This window comes from Salvelinus alpinus, chromosome 6 (genome assembly GCF_045679555.1).
Source record: "Salvelinus alpinus chromosome 6, SLU_Salpinus.1, whole genome shotgun sequence".
Taxonomy (NCBI): Eukaryota; Metazoa; Chordata; class Actinopteri; order Salmoniformes; family Salmonidae; genus Salvelinus; species Salvelinus alpinus.
Genome location: NC_092091.1, coordinates 24355135 through 24375848, shown reverse-complemented (window position 1 = coordinate 24375848; position 20714 = coordinate 24355135). Strand labels below are relative to the sequence as shown.

Genomic DNA, 20714 nt, shown 5'->3' with positions numbered 1-20714 from the left:
TTCGTTTGTTCCTACCTGTTCGTGCGTTCATGTTTTATGTGTTCTCAAGTTCAGGTCTGTTAACGTCGTTTTGTTATTTTGTAGTGTATCAAGTGTTTTCCGTCTTCGTTTACATAATAAAAAAGTATGTATTCAAACCACACTGCATTTTGGTCCGATCCTTGCTCCTCCTCAGACGAGGAGGAAGACGAGCGTTACAGCTACCCATGTATTTCCATGGAAATATAACGTTTATTTGGAAAGTAATAAATATATAGATATTTTTAGAAGCATTCATGATTTGCGTAAATGTAATATACTATTACTCTTGTTAAAAATAAGAAATGGTATTACATTTGGTGAAGAGCACATTATGACTTGTTTAGGACTCAAAGTTTAGGACTTGAGACTTGACTCGATACTTGACGGTCTTGACTTGAGTCTTGACTCAGACTTGCTTGTCTTGACTTGGGACTTGAGTGCTAAGTCTTGAGACTTACTTGTGACTTGTGAAACAATGACTTGGTCCCACCTCTGTCAATTACACATCATGGCACAACAAGCTTAATACTAACATAGAAGTATTCTTCTCTTTCTTCAAACATGCATACAACATGTGACAAGAATCATAAAGTAAAAAAACTATTATTACCCACAATCCTCTAAAAACAGAGTCACTTAGCAAGATAGGAAATGCAAGGTGATTAAAAACCAGACTTCCAATGAGTTCAATCACAAAATGTTCTCTCGTTGGTTATGAAAGACACTTACATTTTGACCAACATATTATGTTGGATTTATTCTTATATTGTTTTGTTTAAATGAAATGAACAAATCAAATATAATATAATTTTGGGGTATTTGGCACTTTATTGAGATAGTTCTGAAATGACAGAGATGCAGATAGGTGGGAGAAAGAGATGAAAATGTTGGAGCAAGGAATTTAACCCCGGTCTTCAGTGGGGAGAGGGGTGAGGTGTCTAAACTGGGTGAGTTACCACTAGCCAACGGGCTCTGCATGACTTGCATTAATTTTTATAAAGTATATGTTGGTTATTTTTTGTTGTTGTTGTCAATTTCAATTAACCCCAGAATAATTTCTTACTATGTGGCTGTGTGGTTGAGTGGGTAAATTTCAAACGAAATGTACCAGTTATTGCCTCTCCTGTTTGTAATCTGTATAAATAAAGTATTGAAAAAAAGGTAGAAAAAAAGGTAGAAATCTACAGAAATATTCTGCATAGACCCTTATCATCAATCAATATTTAGGCTATAAACCATTTGCATTTCTAAATCATGGATTGTATGAGATAACCGTTTTTCGAGTTTTGATGCTGCCTTTTACATGCACTGAAACCCCCAGAAGTGTTTTCACTTTCCTTAGATGCACGATGCAGAAATCGCTCCGGCATTTCATGGTGCTAGAATTCTAATAGTTCAACTAAATTTTGTTTATGTGACATAACAAGCAACTCTAGTGTAGAGCAGATATTCCCAAACTGGGGTATGCGTACCCCCAGGGGTAAGCGCAAGGCAGTCGGGGGTACGGGCAATTTTCTTTTCTTTACATTTTTTTCCTTCAAATTTTCAAACAATACATTTATATTTTCCAACGAGGTTATACATTTGGGTGAGATTTTTTTCTCGCCTGAGTATCCTCGTTTCACTGCCAAAAATAAAATGTAACCATTTAGTGTTCAGGGAAATAACAACACAATGTCAAATACAGGTAGCCTAGTCAAATAATTAACATCCAATCACATTAACCGTTACTCTATTGCGGGAAACCTTCACTCTTGTGCAGACATTTAGAAACGAAACATGACAATTTGAAAAATAAGCCTGAGCGTGAATAAAGATGACTTTTGAGTAGCAAGACATGTATAAAAGCAACAGATACCATTAATAAGAAGGGGCTAGAAGGGTCTTCTATGGTGAGCTACCGAGTGGCTAGGACAGGCAAGCCCCATACTATTGTGTAGGACTTAAATATTCCTGCTTCCGCCGATATGGCTGGGACAATTCTGGGGGAAAAGGCCAAAGAAACTATACAGAAAATGTCTTCATCAAACAACACTGTTTCACGACACATCAGTGACATGGCAGGAGATGTTTTGAAACAATTACTGCTTTGCATACAAGTCAGTCAATTAAATACGTTACATCTGGATGAGTCAACAGACATGGCAGGCCTGGCACAGCTCCTGGTATATGTCCGTTACGTTTATGGGGGGTCAATGAAGGAAGCCATCCAAACCACTGGAAACCAGGACAACAGGAGAGGATATTTTTAAAGTACTGGGTAGCTTTATGACATCAAATGGGCTTTGGCGATCAAGATATGTTGGTATCTGTACTGATGGATATGTCGATATCTGTCCTGATGGCACAAAAGCCATGACAGGGAGACATACAGTAGTGGAATGGTAACACGCGTGCAAGCAATTGCTTTCTACGCCACTTGGGTACACTGCAGCATCCACCGAGAGGCTCTTGCTGCCAAGGGAATGCCTGACAGCATGAAAGACGTTTTGGACACAACAGTTAAAATGATTAACTTTATTAAAGCAAGGCCCCTGAACTCTCGTGTATTTTCTGCATTATGCAATGATATGGGCAGCGACCATGAAACACTTTTACAACATACAGAAAGAAGTGTGCTGGTTATCAAGGGGAAAAGTATTGACACGTTGTCTTGAATTGAGAGACGAACTTAAAGTTTTCGTTACTGACCATAATTTTCACTTGTCTGACTGCTTGCATGATGACGAGTTTCTCACATGTCTGGCCTATCTGGGTGATGTTTTTTCTCGCCTGAATGATCTGAATCTAGGATTACAGGGACTCTCCGCAACTATATTCAATGTGCGGGACAAAATTGAGGCTATGATTAAGTTGGAGCTCTTTTATGTCTGCATTAACAAGGACAACACACAGATCTTTCCATTATTGTATGATTTTTGTGTGCAAATTAACTCAAGCTTACGGACAATGTCAAATGTGATATAGCGAAGCACCTGAGTGAGCTGGGTGCACAATTATGCAGGTACTTTCCCGAAACGGATGACACAAACAACTGGATTCGTTATCCCTTTCATGCCCTGCCTCCAGTCCATTTACCGATATCTGAACAAGAGAGCCTCATCGAAATTGCAACAAGCGGTTCTGTGAAAATGTAATTTAATCAGAAGCCACTGACAGATTTCTGGATAGGACTGCACTCAGAGTTTCTTGCCTTGGCAAATTGCGCTGTTAAGACACTGATGCCCTTTGCAACCACGTACCTATGTGAGAGTTGATTCTCGGCCCTCACTAGCATGAAAACTAAATACAGGCACAGACTGTGTGTGGAAAAGGATTTAAAATGACACAACCCAACATTGCAGAGTTATGTGCATCCTTTCAAGCATACACTTCTCATTAACCTGTGGTGAGTTATTCACAATTTTTGATGAACAAATAAGGTTTGATATGTAAGATGGCTAAATAAAGAGCAAAATGATTGATTATTATTGTACTATTATTTGTGCCCTGGTCCTATAAGAGCTCTTTGTCACTTCCCATGAGCCAGGTTGTGACAAAAACTCACACTCATTCTTATGTTTAATAAATGTATTGTGTGTGTGTGTGACAGGCTTACAATGATGGCAAAAAAAACAAGATTAGACCCTGGTGCTAGAGGGGGTACGCAGCTGGAGGTTGAATGTTTGAAGGGGTACGGCCCGGGACTATAAAAAGTTTGGGAACCACTGGTCTAGATGAAGTGGAGTGTTCTTACCCCAGAGGCAGGATACGCTATCCAACCCAGCTCTGCTGTGGCCGTCCGCGTGTCCATCACTGTCTCTGTGTGTGAGAGAGAGAGAGAGAGAGAGAGAGAGAGAGAGAAAGATTCAATACACATTTCTGCTACAGTACTACCAATGCAAACACCTGTTACAGTAAAACACCTCATTCCATTACTTTTGTGTAAGCCCATTGTTTCTTATCAGTCCATTGAAAACCATTGATATGAGCTAGATCTTAAATATCTCATTACTGGAAGTGTATCAGCCCTTTAACCAATGGGCCAGACAAAATCAGACAGATCAGCCCACTCTACACATTTCATTACATTTCACTACTGTCAAACTGACTGAGAGACACAGTATGAGCTATCACCACTCTCCACTTCTTCAGTAATAGACTCTGGTTCTGAAAAGAGGCCATGACATTCTTGAAGGGGAAGAGGGAGAGATATAACCACAAATAAAAAGAGACATGGAAAGAGGGATTTACTTGGTAAATACATCATGTTGTTTTCCTGCCCCTCTGTGTTTGTTTTCACACAGTCTAAAAGTATATTCAGCCTGGGACTGATCAATAGGTTATTGGTGGGTGATTTCTGCGGAGGAGTGCATTACATATTGATGTACCGGGAAATATTGATCACGTCCGTGATAATGCATCAGCAAGTACACAAACACCGGTGCCACCAACTGCCACACCTGGCTCAAAGTTAGAGGGGTTCAAACGAAAAACAACTAACACTGCTTACAGAGCCACAAGGGCATTCACAAAAACAGCACATTTTGGTTTATTGGTGCCGTTTCACCACAACAATTGTTCTCTCTCTTTCTCTCTGTCTCAATTTTCAATTCGCTTTATTGGCATGATGTAACAATGTACAAATTGCCAAAGCTTACTTTGGATATTTACAATATGAAAATAATAAGAATCAAATCTCTCTCTCTCTCTCCTTGTTGGCATGGAGTCACATCCCTTTGTTCAAAAAAGAAAATTGCCCCAATATATCAACTGGTCTGTGGGTCTGTCTGAATCTCTGTCTGTCTCCTTTCTTCTCTCTCTATCTTTCTCCATTCTTCACTCTTCCTCCTTCCCCATTTTTCTGGGTGTCAATAAAGCCAGAGGGTGGAAAGCAGCATGGCAAATCATCAGTCGACAACAACAGCCATTTTACAGAGAGAGGGTCTGGTCCAATCACCTGCCAACCAACCGCACCTTGCAAAATGCAGAAAAGTACCCCTCACTCTCACACCAACTCAGCTTCCTACCAATGCTCCACACTGATGCACTCCCACTTATCAGCAAACTGGTCAGGGTAGTATCATGCCATCCTGTCTTTTTTTAAATGTATCTCTGTGAACAGATACTTATCCTTAAATCCTAGTCTCAATGAACAGGTTGTTCTCTGTAGTCAGTGGAGGAGAGGAGAGCAGAACAGAGGAGAGCAGGTCCAGGGCCAGCCGCAGGGTACCTGCCGGCCTTTCACTTTTACTGAGTTCAAAGCCTCACATTAATCATATTAGGGCTTCTTCAGAATTAGCAAATCATCAGAGGAAATCTCAGATTTCTGCATGGAAGTACAGGCACTTTGGATTGACATTCAGGATAGATGTTGTAGACAAGACACTCCAAGACCATTTCCCCAGATTACATATGCACACGTCATAAGCCATGGCAAAAATGTTTCCAATTACAGGACATTATCTGTAAAATGTATCTTTAAAAAAGCAAAATTCTCTCAAACTGAACATTTTCTTTTTGGCTCATGGCAATATGTGTAGAATTACAGGAAATTAGCTTTAAAACAGCAACATTTTCTCTCAGCCTCATGGCAAAATGTGCAGAATAGCATGAGATTAGCTGCAAAAACTGAGAGAAAAAAAAGATCATTGCCCCATGCCAAAATGTGTTGAATTGCTCAGACCTTGCGTGAGGGCCCCGCGAAACTGTGGTACGCCTAATCGGTCAGTGGAGTGTTATGGGCTTTATCACGAAAGGAACCTTGCCGACCCTGCCTTTACAGAGACCCACAGAACAAGCCACACCACAGTCACATTATCCCTTCTATGCAGTTAGGCAAGGTAGGACAACGAGAACGCAATGAGCCAGAACACGTTAACATCTGTGTTCAGTGTTGAAGTAAATCCATTTCCCAGCACACGATTTGTCACAGTGTGCCAGCTGTACTTTCCAATGATGGCACACTTATTCAGCATTCAGCCACCAATACCTTACACTGATACATTACGACAAATCATGAGCCAGCAATACCACATAACAATATAACAACAAAATGTATTACTACTCGATAACAATACTTTAAACATCTCTATACAACCAGCAAGTAACACAATACAATTTACAGTGTCTTGCAAAAGTATTCAGACCCTTTCGATTTCTCCATATTTTATTGTGTTACAAAGTGGGATTAAACAATTGATTTAATTGTCATTTTCTTGTCAACAATCTACACAAAATACTCCGTAATGTCAAAGTAGAAGAATTTGTATTTTATTTTATTAAGATGAATACAAATTAAATAACTAAAATACATTCGTTACATAAGTATTCAGCTCCCTGAGTCAATTCTATACATGTTAGAAACACCTTTGGCATCGATTACAGCTGTGAGTCTTAGGTAAGTCTAGAAGATTGCGCAATATTTGCCCATTATTCTTTTCAAAATTCTTCAAACTCTGTCTAGATGTTGGGGATCATGGCTAGACAGCACTTTTCAAGTCTTGCCATAGATTTTCAAGCTATTTTTTCTCAAAACTGTATTTTGGCCACAAAGGAATATTCACTGTCTACTTGGTAAGCAACTCCAGTGTAGATTTGGCCTTGTGCTGTAGGTTATTGTCCTGCTCAAATTTGAATTAATCTCCCAGTCTCTGGTGTAAAGAAGACTGAAGTCATTTTTCCTCTAGGATTTTGCTTGTGCTTAGCTCCATTCCGTTTCTTTTTATCCTGAAGAACTCCCCAGTATTTGCCAATGTCAAGCATACCTATACCATGATGCAGCCACCACCAGTGGTGATGTGTTGTGTTGGATTTGCCCTCAAACATAAGTCTTTGCATTTAGGCAAAAAGTGTATTAATTTGCTGTTTTGCTTGTTTCAGTATTACTTTCGTGCATTGTTGCATACAAGATGCATGTTTTGGAATATTTGTGTTCTTTATATTTGTATTCTTCTATTCACTCGGTCATTTAGGAATAAATGTTGTTGATCCATCCTGAGATTTCTCCCATCACAGCCATTAAACCCTGAGCAGTATCATTCCTGTCCTGCAGCTCACTTCAGAAGGCCGACTGTATCTTTGATTTGTCTGGGTGGTTTAATACATAATCCACAACATAATTATTAACTTACAAGGTAAAAATCTGTCGTTCTGCCCCTGAACAAGGCAGTTAACCCAGTGTTCCTAGGCCGTCATTGAAAATAAGAATTTGTTCTTAACTGACTTGCCTAGTTAAATAAAGGTCAAATAAAACACATTTTAAAAAACTTGACCATGCTTAAAGGAATATTCAATGTCTGATTTGTTATTGTTACCCATCTACCAATCACAGCCATTCTTTATGAAGCTTTCGAAAAGCTCCCTGATCTTTGTTGTTGAATCTGTGCTTGAAATTCAATACTTGACTAAGGGGCAGCTTTTCGAAAGGGACAGATGTATGTATGGGGGACTGAGGAAGGATTAGTCATTCAAAAATCATGTCAACCCATATTATTTCACACAGACTCCATGTAACCTATTATGTGATTTGTTGAGCTTAATTTTACTCTTGAACGAATGTAGACTTGCCTAAACAAAGGGGCTGAATACTTCTTATGAGTTGTTTATTTATCTTGGGTACAAATTTTAAAAATCCCACTTCGACAATTGAATCCATTTAAAAAATGACAATTAAATCCATTTTAATCCCACTTTGTAACACAATAAAATGTGAAGAAATCCAAGGGGTCTGAATACTTTTGCAAGGCACTGCATATGAATTCCACAATGCCACATCACAAAATGAGTACGGATGCATTTGTTATCAAAATCAGTTGTAAAACAGGACAACCAGTCTCAAGATGATTTTTACACATGAAAAGTATTCTATGCCACAATGTGTTATTGAACTGCATCTGTTTTTAGAATGGCAAGCATGACCCAATTTATTTGTAGGCTTTCTTATTTCTAGAGCCAGGGTTCTCTGGATGACATGTTACACCATGAAAGCACCATCACGTCTCATCACAACAAGGTGATCACACAGTGATTCGCCTCAGACATACCTGTCAGGGTGAAAAAAAACTATTCAGGTATAGATACTGTCTAGCATTCTTTTACACACAATCTGAAGTTTTTTTCGTCCTAGATATTCTCTGTTTTTACGATGTTTGTCGCCTCAGATTTGAGTGCCATCAACATTTTGAAAGTCTGAAGGTTCAAAGTAAAGACACTTATCAGGAAAAGTTCAACACGTGCACAGGTTTGGTGAAAGTGTGATAAAGATATTGCACAGACAAAACACCCTTCTATGACACACTGTACTTGTTATGGTTGGCCAAAATGACCAGCTACTGTGGGAGATCTAATGGTCCAGATGATTGCCTCTCAATAGAAATGTAACCACAATCTTAGCCACCATGGAGGTTGAAATAGGAAAAAGAGAGACGGCAGTAGAGAGGGCAAAGAAGGCCAGAGATCATTCTATGTTTGGCCTAAGTATTTATAGAATGGACAATCAATGCATGTTGCTGTACAAATGCATAATTTAGTCAATAGTCTGTGCATGCCAGCGGAATCAGAGATCATGATTAAATATCCTGACCCACTGAAACACTGAGGTTCATATGGATACAATATCAATAACTCTTTGTTCAGCGATGGTTGGCCAGTGTCACCACTCACTCAGTTCAAATCTTTACATAAACCGGTCTTATCTATGACACAGTGAGGACAAATGTTGAGGGTTCAAGTAATACTGTATGTATGGACACAACTAACATAATATGAAGTGTGGCCTTGAACTTATGGCTCAGTTGGTAGAGCATGGCGCTTGCAAAACCAGGGTGGTGGGTTGGATTCCCACAGGGGACCAGTACGGGAAAATGCATGCACTCACTGCTGTAAGTCACTCTTTAGTCACTCTGCTAAATTACTTTAATGTAAAATGTAAAACTATTCTGCTAATTACCCAGCAGCCTCTGATCTCCTTCACCTCAGCTCAAAGATATGCCTTAACAACATATCACAGGTGCAACACTATGTTCAACATATCTGAAAGCACATTTTCCCAATAGATTTATCAAATTTGTTTTGGGCGACTGCCCATGGATTCAGGGCAGAGCTGTAGACGAGAGCGCTCTCTGTACCCTAACAAACATAACCTTCTTTTTCACTCAGTAGGAACAAACAAAAGTATGGATTTGTGCAATTCAAACACAGAGGGGTACAAGCCTTGATCATGGATGGAGGGCAAATGTGAAAGAATACACTCAGTGTCTCACCCCACCCAAAAGCTGTCACTATAGCCTCCCATACCATCGATACCAATGGTTTAAATGCCTCAAAACACATAGCTGTAACTGTATCACTGATGTAACACATTCACAGTTGCTGTAGATCTGAACGACTTTAGAGGCCAAAAACAGGACCTAGTTTTGAATTGGTTCATAACTGAATACTGACACTCTGTATGTTCTCTTTTCAATCATCTAGGTATGTCTACCAAATATATCTCATAACTGACATTGGCTTCAGAGCATTTGCACAATACTGGCATATGCACTCATTTACATCAGCCTCTATCTCTGTTTGTACATTCTTCCTTTACAAATGACTTTGTAAATAGTGCTGCAGTACATAAATGAAATGTAATTGTCTATCATAGTAAGTGGCTACATTGTCAGCCATACGCTGGAGGCTTCATACCAATCACATTTTGAGTACTGAAGGAGAATACATATGAGCCCAGTACTGAGGGAGCTCTCACATTAGTGGCTGTGTTGGAGGGACAGATACCTAACTGTGTAGAAGTGCACTGGGCAGGGGAGATTGGGTTATGGTGGAAAGTCTGACTGAGCTAATTAAACAATTATCCAGTCAGTGGTGACATCGCTCCCTTGACCCTGCTAGAATGTGCGCTAACATTTATTTAGTTACTCGAAGTCAAATCCCACTGGTGGAGACTCTGCCTGTAAAGAAGAGGCTGTACCTAGGGAATTATATTCCTCATCCCATTCCAACTCAGTGTGGGTGACACGTTTATAAGACTGGAACTGTTCCAGTTGTATTTAGAGTGAAGAGATTTCAGGGAGGAGGCAGTGTGAGGCAAACTCCTCTCATGGGACATTAGCTTTCTCTCTCTGTCGCTTTCTCTTTCCTCTGTCAAAAACAAACCATGCTTTGAATAAACTACAGCATAACATGTTTGGCATATACTGTACACACCGTATATCCAAGTTTCCTGCTGAGATAAACAGAGATCAAAACAATTGCTGTTTGAATCAGAGTTGGGAAATATACTTCCCTCCTTAAACTATTGACAAAACTGTCCTTCACACACGCACGCACGCACGCACGCACGCACGCACGCACGCACGCACGCACGCACGCACGCACACACGCACACACGCACACACACACACACACACACACACACACACACACACACACACACACACACACACACACACACACACACACACACACACACACACAGACACAGACACACACAGGCGTGTGCCAGGCGCTGCTGTTCTCCATGTGGGAGCGATGCAGTGGAATTAATTTCTGCTCTCCAGGCACTAATTAATTACCTTTCTCTACGGTAGTTTGTCTGAAACAGGAAAGGTCAGCAGGACTACTTTGGCCATTAGTAGAGAGAGAGACATCTGCAAATACAAACACCAACTTAGAACACCAGAGGAATCAGGAAGGATGACTAAGGTTAGCACCACTTCCAATACAAGTGTAAAACTATGTTTCCATAAGACCCTAAAACTTGAATCATCCGTGTAGAGAATAGTGAAAAGTGATCTGAGGATCTCGTGTAGATCTTGCCTCTCCTGTTGTAGTGAATGATTGCTTGCCCAAGATGATTGAGTGTAGAGAGGGTGACCCACTTAGTACCTCTCCATGCATAGATGTCATCAGTAGAACTCCTGCTGCTGAAAGAGGGATTGGAGGAATGACTGGGCTCTGATTGAGTTGCAGGCCGTGGATGGACATGCCATGAGAGAACATGGACGACAGACAGACCAGACCGCCCAACGCATGAGACAAAGCACCTTCCAGAAGACTCCATCCCTATGAATTCACAAGATATGTGCATTTTTCAATGATTTCACCGCAAATTATGGTGAAGTCCTTTGAACTGCTTTCATGATTGAATCGCACATTCTATTTATAGCTCTTTCTATTTTTGTCCATGCCATTACATATTCATCATTGGGTAAATTGAGTATTGCAGCAGACTCTATCCTATGGCTCCTGTGGCAGTTTGCACACAGCTGTGCCTCAGTACATGCTGTATATTAGCTGAGGAGAGCCCGACCTTATTACTGCTTGATGAAGACTGCACTATAACCCAGTACAAAGCCTACTGAGACTTGGCATCCATACACAACTCTTAGTTGCAACACATTATGGACTCCATTACAGGCCTGTTACTGGCTCCCTCATTTCTCTGTGTAGACGTCATTATCTCACAGGACTCACAGGAACAGGCGAGAATAGAATCGCAGGTAGTTACATTCTGAATTCACCAGGACTTGACACCCTAGATTCCATTGTAATTGCAGTCAGTTCTCCAGATTTATAGTTCAGTCTCGATATTTAAACATGCTCTGACTGTGGCGTCTGCCTGTGGCGTCTGCCTGCCTCATATTTGACTTGAGGAGATGACAGCTCAATTACCTGCTGATCCACTGAGCAGGGCTGAAAAGCTCTGGTAAAAGCGCCAACAGAGCAGGTGAACAGTCATTCTGAACAGAAATAAGTAATGCTATGTTACTGGTGAGAGAGAGATAAAAAGCAAAGGTCCCCATTGAGACCAAAACCTTTCATGCCTTACACTTCCACCAAATATTAGCAGAAGGGATCATAACTTATGTCCTACCCTGTGCATTGGGTATATATCTCTGACTCGTAATTTAAAAAGCCTGGCTTCAGATAGTAGCTCACGGAAATGGGGTTAAAGCTAATTGCAAGCATCCATCTTTGCTGACACACCCCAACGGGAAGGGCTAGAAGGAATCCAGCTTTTGTCAAATTAACCTAAAGTAGATGTTCTTTGCATTTGAGCTAACCCTAACCCTTTTCCTGACCTTAACCTAAATATCCTAACATGACAATGTTAATTATCCTAACCTGCTGTGTAAGTTCTCCTAACCTACCACGAAAAGTCAAATCTGACGTTAATTTGACAAATGCTGGATCCCATCTAGCCATGACCACCTTGAAGCTGTTAGCCAGGAATTAGAGTCAATACCAGCCACAAATTATTTCCCTGTATGAGTGGAGGGGATGAGACCCTTTCTCTCACACCATCTCTTTCATAATCAATCCCTCTCTCTGTAACAAGGGAGTTTATTATAAACAACATGTCTGGCCTTCTGCAGGAGACAATCACATCCTCACTCAGCCTCCCAGAGCACCAGGCTAGCTACATTTCGGAGCTCGTCTCACATTAAACAGACAAAATATAAAAACACACACACTCATACTTATTTTAATGATTTATTCCGGAAAACAACAATACTCAGACAGATATGTCTGGAGAATGTACTGACTCCTGAGGCCCATTGCGACATGGCCCTAAAGAACCGGAACAATAGGAGTCTGAAAGGTACTCTTAAAAGGTAAGGAACAGTGGGAGAGACAGAGGTATACTGCTATCCACATACAACACAGGGACCACGGAGAGAAGTATATATAGATGCGTTGTAACCTGAAACAGAAGCTCTACAGAACATACAGCCCCAGGGGAGAATATACAAGATACATATATTCAATGCAGTATGCCTGCCTGCTGTATGACATCTGGCCATAGGCACAGTTCTTAATAAGCTCCTGTGAGGAATTCTTCACAGAGTTACTTAGAGGGAAGCGGGAAAGTGGAGGAAAGAAGACAACATATTAAATCATGTTCTCTCAAATTGGGAGGACAGAAAATAAATCCTATCAGACTATTCAATTACCATTCCAGCTGACAACCACATTCTCCAAGTCCTTGTAAGTATTTCTGATACGGTGTGTGTTGACTGGGAGTGAAGTAGAGTGTTGACAGGCTATTGAGTAGACACAACTGAACAACATTGTCTCTCTGTCCTATCCAGTGCACTGAGCAGAGCTCCCTCCACTCTGTTGACAGCACTACGTGCTACCAATGCTACTGGAGTGAAGTGCTGACCAAATGTCACCGCCCGAACAGCCTGCTGGTGACAACTGTGTTTTTCAAGAGTGGTTGTCAGACATGCGCTAGCCCTGTGTAAAAATGTCTGGACTCTGGAGTTTAAATACGATATGGCCAGGGGCCACCAAGACCACTTGAGTGGCAGTGCAGAAGGGCAAGCTGGCTCACTTGTGGAAAACACCTCACGGACACTCCAGGTGAAATGGCAGTGTGTTGAGTGTTTGGGGGGATTTGAAGCAAAGTGGTTAAGAGGTTGAAAATGTCCCTCATGGTTAAGAGAAACAGTTTTTGTACAATCTCCTTTAAGACTAAACTCAGCAGTGAGTGTGTTGGAACTCTGTTATAAGCGTACATGTATCATGAAAATAAATGTATGTATGCTTGTGGCATGTGTTACATGTGTGCATGTAATGTAACTGACAGGTGGCTAATGTCACCCTATGGGTGTGGCACATTTACCTTACCTGTCGTGTTGGGTTACCCTTGTGAGGTGGCAAGTAGCCTAGTGGTTAGAGCGTTGGACTAGTAGCTGAAAGGTTGCAAGATCGAATGCCCGAGCTGGCATGGTAAAAATCAGACCCTGAACTTGGCAGTTAACCCACTGTTCCTAGGCTGTCATTGAAAATAAGAATTTGTTCATAACTGACTTGCCTAGTTAAATAAAGGTTAAAAAAAAGAACAAAAATGGGTTACCCTTGCTATGGGCTGACTGAGACAGGTATGTGCCTGTGGGTATCATAGGTATTTGGACTGAGGAGGTAAAAATGTCAACAGTCATGTGATATGTGAGAAGGAGGGGCTGAGGAAAACCATGGCTGGGATGAAGTAGTGAGTTTCAAGGAATATGGAGGTAGAGGGATGTGGAGGACGTACTGTATGGGTAGAGGTAAACTTAACTCACAGCAGCTGCTTGAAGAATCAGAGGTCTATCACTACTGGGATAGCCATGCCTTCCTAGACAGACAGGCTAGGGTGATGAGATTCTCCTCTCAGGCAGAAATCTGACTCTGGGCAGCTGTTAGCTGAGGTAGGGGCCTGTCAATGTGCCCTATGACTGAGGGCCAATGGTGGCCTGAACTCACCTAGTGGAGCAGCTTGAAGGTCCTCTGGCTCTGAGCAGGGCTACAGTATGTCTCTATCAGTATCTCTAGGGCAAACTTGACTCAGAGCAGCTGGCTGCCGAGGTTCCCCAGTGAGGGTATGTTTCCACCTCTGTAAACACTTCACGTCCACTCAGGAAGAATGAGTCCTTTGTGACAATACACCCCTATGCTCACTCAAAAACAAAAAAATACTCCTCCTCTCGATCTTTTCTTTCCCTCGGCCAGTCTAAAATCTATCTTCTCTTCTTACCCTGAGAGAGAGGCATGTGAGATCCCCAGTTCTCTCTCTCTCTCTCTCAGTTCTCTCGATTTAGATGCGATCCCCACAGGCCCCTATCCAGCCAGCCATCAATCTGATGAGACATAACTGAAGAAGGCAAGACACTGTTCTATAAGCTGCTAGCCTGGCTGCTGACAACCTTTAATAACCACAGTAAACACACTCAGCAATAAAGAGCTGTCTCTGTTTACTATATACACTGAGAGAGAGGATGAGACAGGGTTCAGACCACTGGACAGGATTATAGGTGTGTGTGTGTGTGTGTGTGTGTGTGTGTGTGTGTGTGTGTGTGTGTGTGTGTGTGTGTGTGTGTGTGTGTGTGTGTGTGTGTGTGTGTGTGTGTGTGTGTGTGTGTGTGTGTGTGTGTGTGTGTGTGTGTGTGTGTGTGTGTGTGTGTGTGTGTGTGTGTGTGTTCACTAGCACAAGATCACACAAACATCACACCTGGGAATTGTGATATTTGTGCAAAGGGCCACATTCATGCTCACATATTGTTTACACAGGAAATGTAACTGTCAGTCAGAGTGAGTGACACATTTCATCCACTGAGGTAAACAAGTTCTGAGCTTGACAGCTGCCTCCAATCGCTCTTTTTATCTCAGGTAATAGGTTGCCAGCAGACATTTCACGCAACACCATCACACACGGAGCTATAATTCACTGGGAAATATCCCTGTCTTTTCACATTGATAACACACCAATAAAACAACATCTATTCAAAGCTGAATTAAAGTTGCTATACTTCCAAAATGAGAAAGGCTTTAAAACACAAGCTGCAGCCTTAGTCTGCTGTGATAAAGGTATTGTGATATTCTCTCATGGTTAAATGGATTTACTAAAAGGATATTAAGAAGGAATCACTGGCCACTTTAATAATGGAACACAAGTCACTGTAATAATGAAACACTAGTCACTGTAATGATGGAACACTAGTCACTGTAATAATGGAACACTAGTCACTGTAATAATGAAACACTAGTCACTGTAATAATGAAACACTAGTCACTGTAATAATGGAACACTAGTCACTGTAATAATGGAACACTAGTCACTGTAATAATGGAACACTAGTCACTGTAATAATGAAACACTAGTCACTGTAATAATGGAACACTAGTCACTGTAATAATGGAACACTAGTCACTGTAATAATGAAACACTAGTCACTGTAATAATGGAACACTAGTCACTGTAATAATGGAACACTAGTCACTGTAATAATGGAACACTAGTCACTGTAATAATGAAACACTAGTCACTGTAATAATGGAACACTAGTCACTGTAATAATGGAACACTAGTCACTGTAATAATGGAACACTAGTCACTGTAATAATGGAACACTAGTCACTGTAATAATGGAACACTAGTCACTGTAATAATGAAACACTAGTCACTGTAATAATGGAACACTAGTCACTGTAATAATGGAACACTAGTCACTGTAATAATGGAACACTAGTCACTGTAATAATGGAACACTAGTCACTGTAATAATGGAACACTAGTCACTTTAATAATGTTTACATACTGCTTTACTCATTTCATATGTATATACTGTATTCTATTCTACTGTATTTTAGTCAAAGCCATTCTAAAATTGCTCATCCTAATATTTATATATTTCTTAATTCCATTATTTTACTTTTAGATTTGTGTGTATTGTTGTGAATTGTTAGATACTACTGCACTGTTGGAGCTAGGAACAAGCACTTCGCTACGCCCGCAATAACATCTGCAAAATATGTGTATGTGACCAATACAATTTGATTTGAGAAGATTATTACTGTCAATTGCTCATCCTATTAACTAGTCATATCTCTTAAATAGGGTCATGGACTTGTGGTATTATAATATAGGCCCTCTGTTGATGTAAATCAGCCATGGTGTATTATGATGTAATAGTTCTGCCTCTCCCAAAAGTATGTATAAGCCACTATCAATAACATACACAGCAAAATAAGTGGTCAAGATACCCAGCAGGTAACTGTTGTGTTCAGTGCTTGGATCAGCCCCTTCTCAGTATGTCCACTAAGTGAAGCCAGTAGCCTACCCTGTGAAGACCAAGATGCAGGTGAAACTCTGATACATAACAGCAGAAAATCACTGTTATTTTGCCATAGAAGGTAACATGAAAGTCAGCCAGCCTATTTACAGTAGAGATGAAAAAAACAGAGGAGTTCAGTGTTCTTTTCTTATTGTTTCCCATTTCTATTTCACTCCTTAGTCCACAGAGCACTGTTTTTCTTTTGTTAACAGACTCCCAGTACCTCTTCTTGGTGACGCCTATCACAGATTTCAGTCTGATTTGCACACTTGCTGTGGGTAAACACATTAAGGTTCTCAAGGCAAACACTTTGAGCAGGTACAAAGACTCAAAATATACTGTAGCAGGACTTCCACAGTGTGCTACTGTATGAAATCCTAGGGAATTCTGGTTTTGCTGAATTTTTTTGTTTTATTATTTTTTATTAAAACCTTTATTTAACTAGGCAAGTCAGTTAAGAACAAATTCTTATTTACAGTGACAGCCTACACCAGCCAAACCCGGACGACGCTGGGCCAATTGTGCGCCGCCCTATGGGACTCCCAATCATGGCTGGTTGTGATACAGCCTGGATTCAAACCAGGGTGTCTGTAGTGACGCCTCTAGCACTGAGATGCAGTGCCTTAGACCGCTGTGCCACTCGGGAGCCCCTGAAGGGATGGCGCAACTAAGAATGACAGTAATTCCTTATGATAGGGATAATTTTATCAGTTAATTTAAAATCAACAATCATGTGACAAAAGCTAGGGGAAAGTTTGGCCTGATAACGATTTCAATGTATGGACTTCTTCGCCTTAACTTAACCCTATGCATTGTCATAATTTTTAGGGCCGATTTCCTCAATGATTGATCATTTATATATTGGGGAAATGTTCTGATTCTCTGAATAAAGAGATATGACTCCATGCCAACAAGAGGGAGTCCACAGAATGTATGTAAGGAAAAAGAAGGAGAGAGAGAGAACGATTGAGAGAATTGGATACAGTGGAGAGAAAGATTGGGATTCAGACCAGGGGAGAAACTTCCTCCATCCACCTCCTCTAATCCTCTATTCGGACATACAGTATACATTCACACGACTACTTCGCACAAGACACTCTCCTCTCTACAGTCAGATAATACACATATCATGGTACCCTCTCTCTGCCCTCATAGTAGTGAGGGGTAAACCTGCACCACAGGCAATCATGGCATGTTTACGCCACAACAACAAACAGGTTAGCACATGCATGTTGTGGTTAGAATGTATACTGCGGTGTTGTGACTTTGCCTAAGGTTATTATTATTATTTATAAACTGGGTAGTTTGGCTCCTGGATGCTGATTTGCTGAAAGCCGTTCTATATCAGACAATATACCATGGGTATGACACAAAATTACTTGTTTACTATTCTAATTATGTTGGTAACCAGTTTGTAACAGCAAGAAGGCACCTCTGTGGTTTGTGGTATATTGCCAATATACCACAGCTAAGGGCTGTATCCAGGCACTTCGCTTCGCATCGTGACTAAGAACAGCCCCTGGCCATGTTATATTGGCCATATACCACACCACCTTGGGCCTTATTGCTTAAATATATTTATCTGTCATGATGCAGCAGCATCAAACTGCACTCAGGATCATCCTAACACTCATATTCCCCTCAGGTTGATTCCTAATGTGTCCTGAGCAGCAGACTAGCTTAACCTTCTGTAGCCCTGCGGCTCTCTGAGGAAGGAACATCATCTGCACATATATCACTCCAGTATTAATGCCAAATTGTAATTATTTCGCCTCTATGGCCTATTTATTGCCTACCTCTTGACTCTTCTACATTTACACACACTGTACATAGGTTTGTCTAGTTTTCTTTTCTATTGTGTTACTGACTGTACGTTTGTTTATGTGTAACTCTGTGATTTTGTCGCACTGCTTTGCTTTATCTTAGCCAGGTCGCAGTTGTAAATGAGAACTTGTTCTCAACTGGCCTAGCTGGTTAAATAAAGGTTAAATAAAAAAATTAAAAAGGATTCATCAAGGACAAGAGAGGGAGCTCAAGACATGGAAACATGAGCTGCTAAGTTGGATGTTAGGTTGTAATACTTCCACATGTAGTTATTCTGATGGTATGAGCTGAAACATCCAACATGAGTAACTAGGTCACATTGTAAATTCCATTCTATGCTTGTTTGTTTATTTGTTGGTTTTTATCCTCACAGGTATTCTTCTCCCAAAACAATGGTTTATCTCCACCGAACATGACCTTAGCAAAAACAACATTATCTAACAGCCAGTGAAAAAACTTTACAGATTAACTAACCACCTCTGTCTGCCCTTTACTGAGTATAATTAAGTCTGGTGCTGTAATTCCCCACCTGAATGTCAGTGGCACAACATACACACATCACCTGCATTAGCCAGGAGTTATTGGCACATTAACCTTTAGACAATGTGAATATTCCAACCAAAAGAAATTGCTTCTCTCTTTCTCTCACTGACTCTCTCTGGCTCTCTCTCTCAAATTCTCACTAAATCTGAACGCTACACTAGCGTTTTATAGCATTTGATCAGTTTACTGGCTTAAAGCAGAACTAGGACTGTTTACTTTGGAAGCAGGCCAAGCCAGGAGATGCAGGGATGTGGAGCGGAAAAGAACAGGGAAAAGCATTCTAAAACAAAGCCAGGGTAAAGAACCTGGGGCTGGTGTGTGATCTTACTTCTCCTGATCTCTTATCATGACCCCGAACGCTTGGTTCAGACTGTTTTCTGGTATTTTCTCTTTTCACTTATGTACGGTATGGTTATGATAGGTTCGATGTGACTTTGCAAAAGCATTATTTTTATATACAGTGGAAATGTATCCTGAAGAAATTGAAGCCACTGGAGGAAAACGTGGAGTATGTTGAAGTCGATTTGAGCAAATTGATGCCTGCTTTTGTACAGGTGTGTGTGTGTGTGTGTGTGTGTGTGTGTGTGTGTGTGTGTGTGTGTGTGTGTGTGTGTGTGTGTGTGTGTGTGTGTGTGTGTGTGTGTGTGTGTGTGTGTGTGTGTATATATATATATATATTCTACAGTTGAACAATCTTTGGCCCTTTAAACATTCACTGTACATGCAGCTCAGGTGCCTGGAGGACAGCTACTTCTCACAGCAAACATAAATATTGAAGGGTTTTAAGTCCCACAGTACACTATTCCCCTATTTCTCTCATCAGACCATGAAACACACTTCACTACTCCTCACAGAAACTCCTGTATGGCTAATTAGTCTGGTTACACATTGGCAGATGCAGTAGTTTGTCAGTGTATTGCTATCGGCTATGGTGTCATTTTGCAGGTATGTCAAGTTAAGTGTTTCGCTTTTCTGCTTCCTGGACTATGTTTTACAGACCCTAGGCTGCAAGTAGGCCTACTAGGTTTCCACAAAAACAATTATGAAAAGCAACTCTGTAAGGGAGAACTTACTATGGAAGTAATGCATCAAACAACACTATAGGCTTTATGCACAGAAAGCAGAGAGTACTTCAATACCACATATGACAAACCCCAAAACTATAATTTCAGTGTTGTTGGAATAAGAAACAAAGAGAGAAAAAGCGAAAATGGTGTTTATGACAGAGATGGGAATTGAAATTGTTGGCAGACATACAGCTCTATGGTCAGTGGGAGAGTCTTGGTGGATGAGAGTACTGCTGATAGTGTTGTTTGGGGCGCTGGAGATAAGTGGTGATATAACCCCTGGCCTGTGATACATTCTCCTGGTCTACGAAATGCTCGGGCCCAGAAAGATACAGCACACAGACAATCAGTATCCCTCACTCTCTCTCTCTCTCTCTCTCTCTTTTGACTTACCCCCTCTCTCCTTCTTTAGATATCTCACTCACTTTCTCTCTGAACAGAAATACTGTGAAATAACTTAATGGAAGTAAAAGCCAAGGTTGAATTCAACCATCGGAACAACAATGAGGTTAGTATTACTAATGAGCCCTAAAAGAGAGCATGCCAAAAAGTAATTTGCACAGGGGTGGCAGGTAGCCTAGTGGTTAGAGCGTTAGGCCAGTAACTGAAAGGTTGATAGATCGAATCCCTGAGCTGACAAGGTAAAAATATGTCGCTCTGACCCTGAACAAGGCAGTTA

The 20714-nt window shown here is 40.8% G+C and overlaps 1 protein-coding gene across 1 annotated transcript in view; it reads right to left on the bottom strand.

Annotated features, from left to right (window-relative positions):
* LOC139578426 (ephrin type-B receptor 1-like) overlaps positions 1-20714 on the bottom strand; it is a 166161-nt gene that overhangs the window by 120107 nt on the left and 25340 nt on the right. Inside the window, exon 2 of the mRNA XM_071405991.1 lies at positions 3758-3822. Within this exon, the coding sequence (XP_071262092.1) occupies positions 3758-3822 (65 nt within the window). The remainder of the gene's footprint in view (positions 1-3757; positions 3823-20714) is intronic.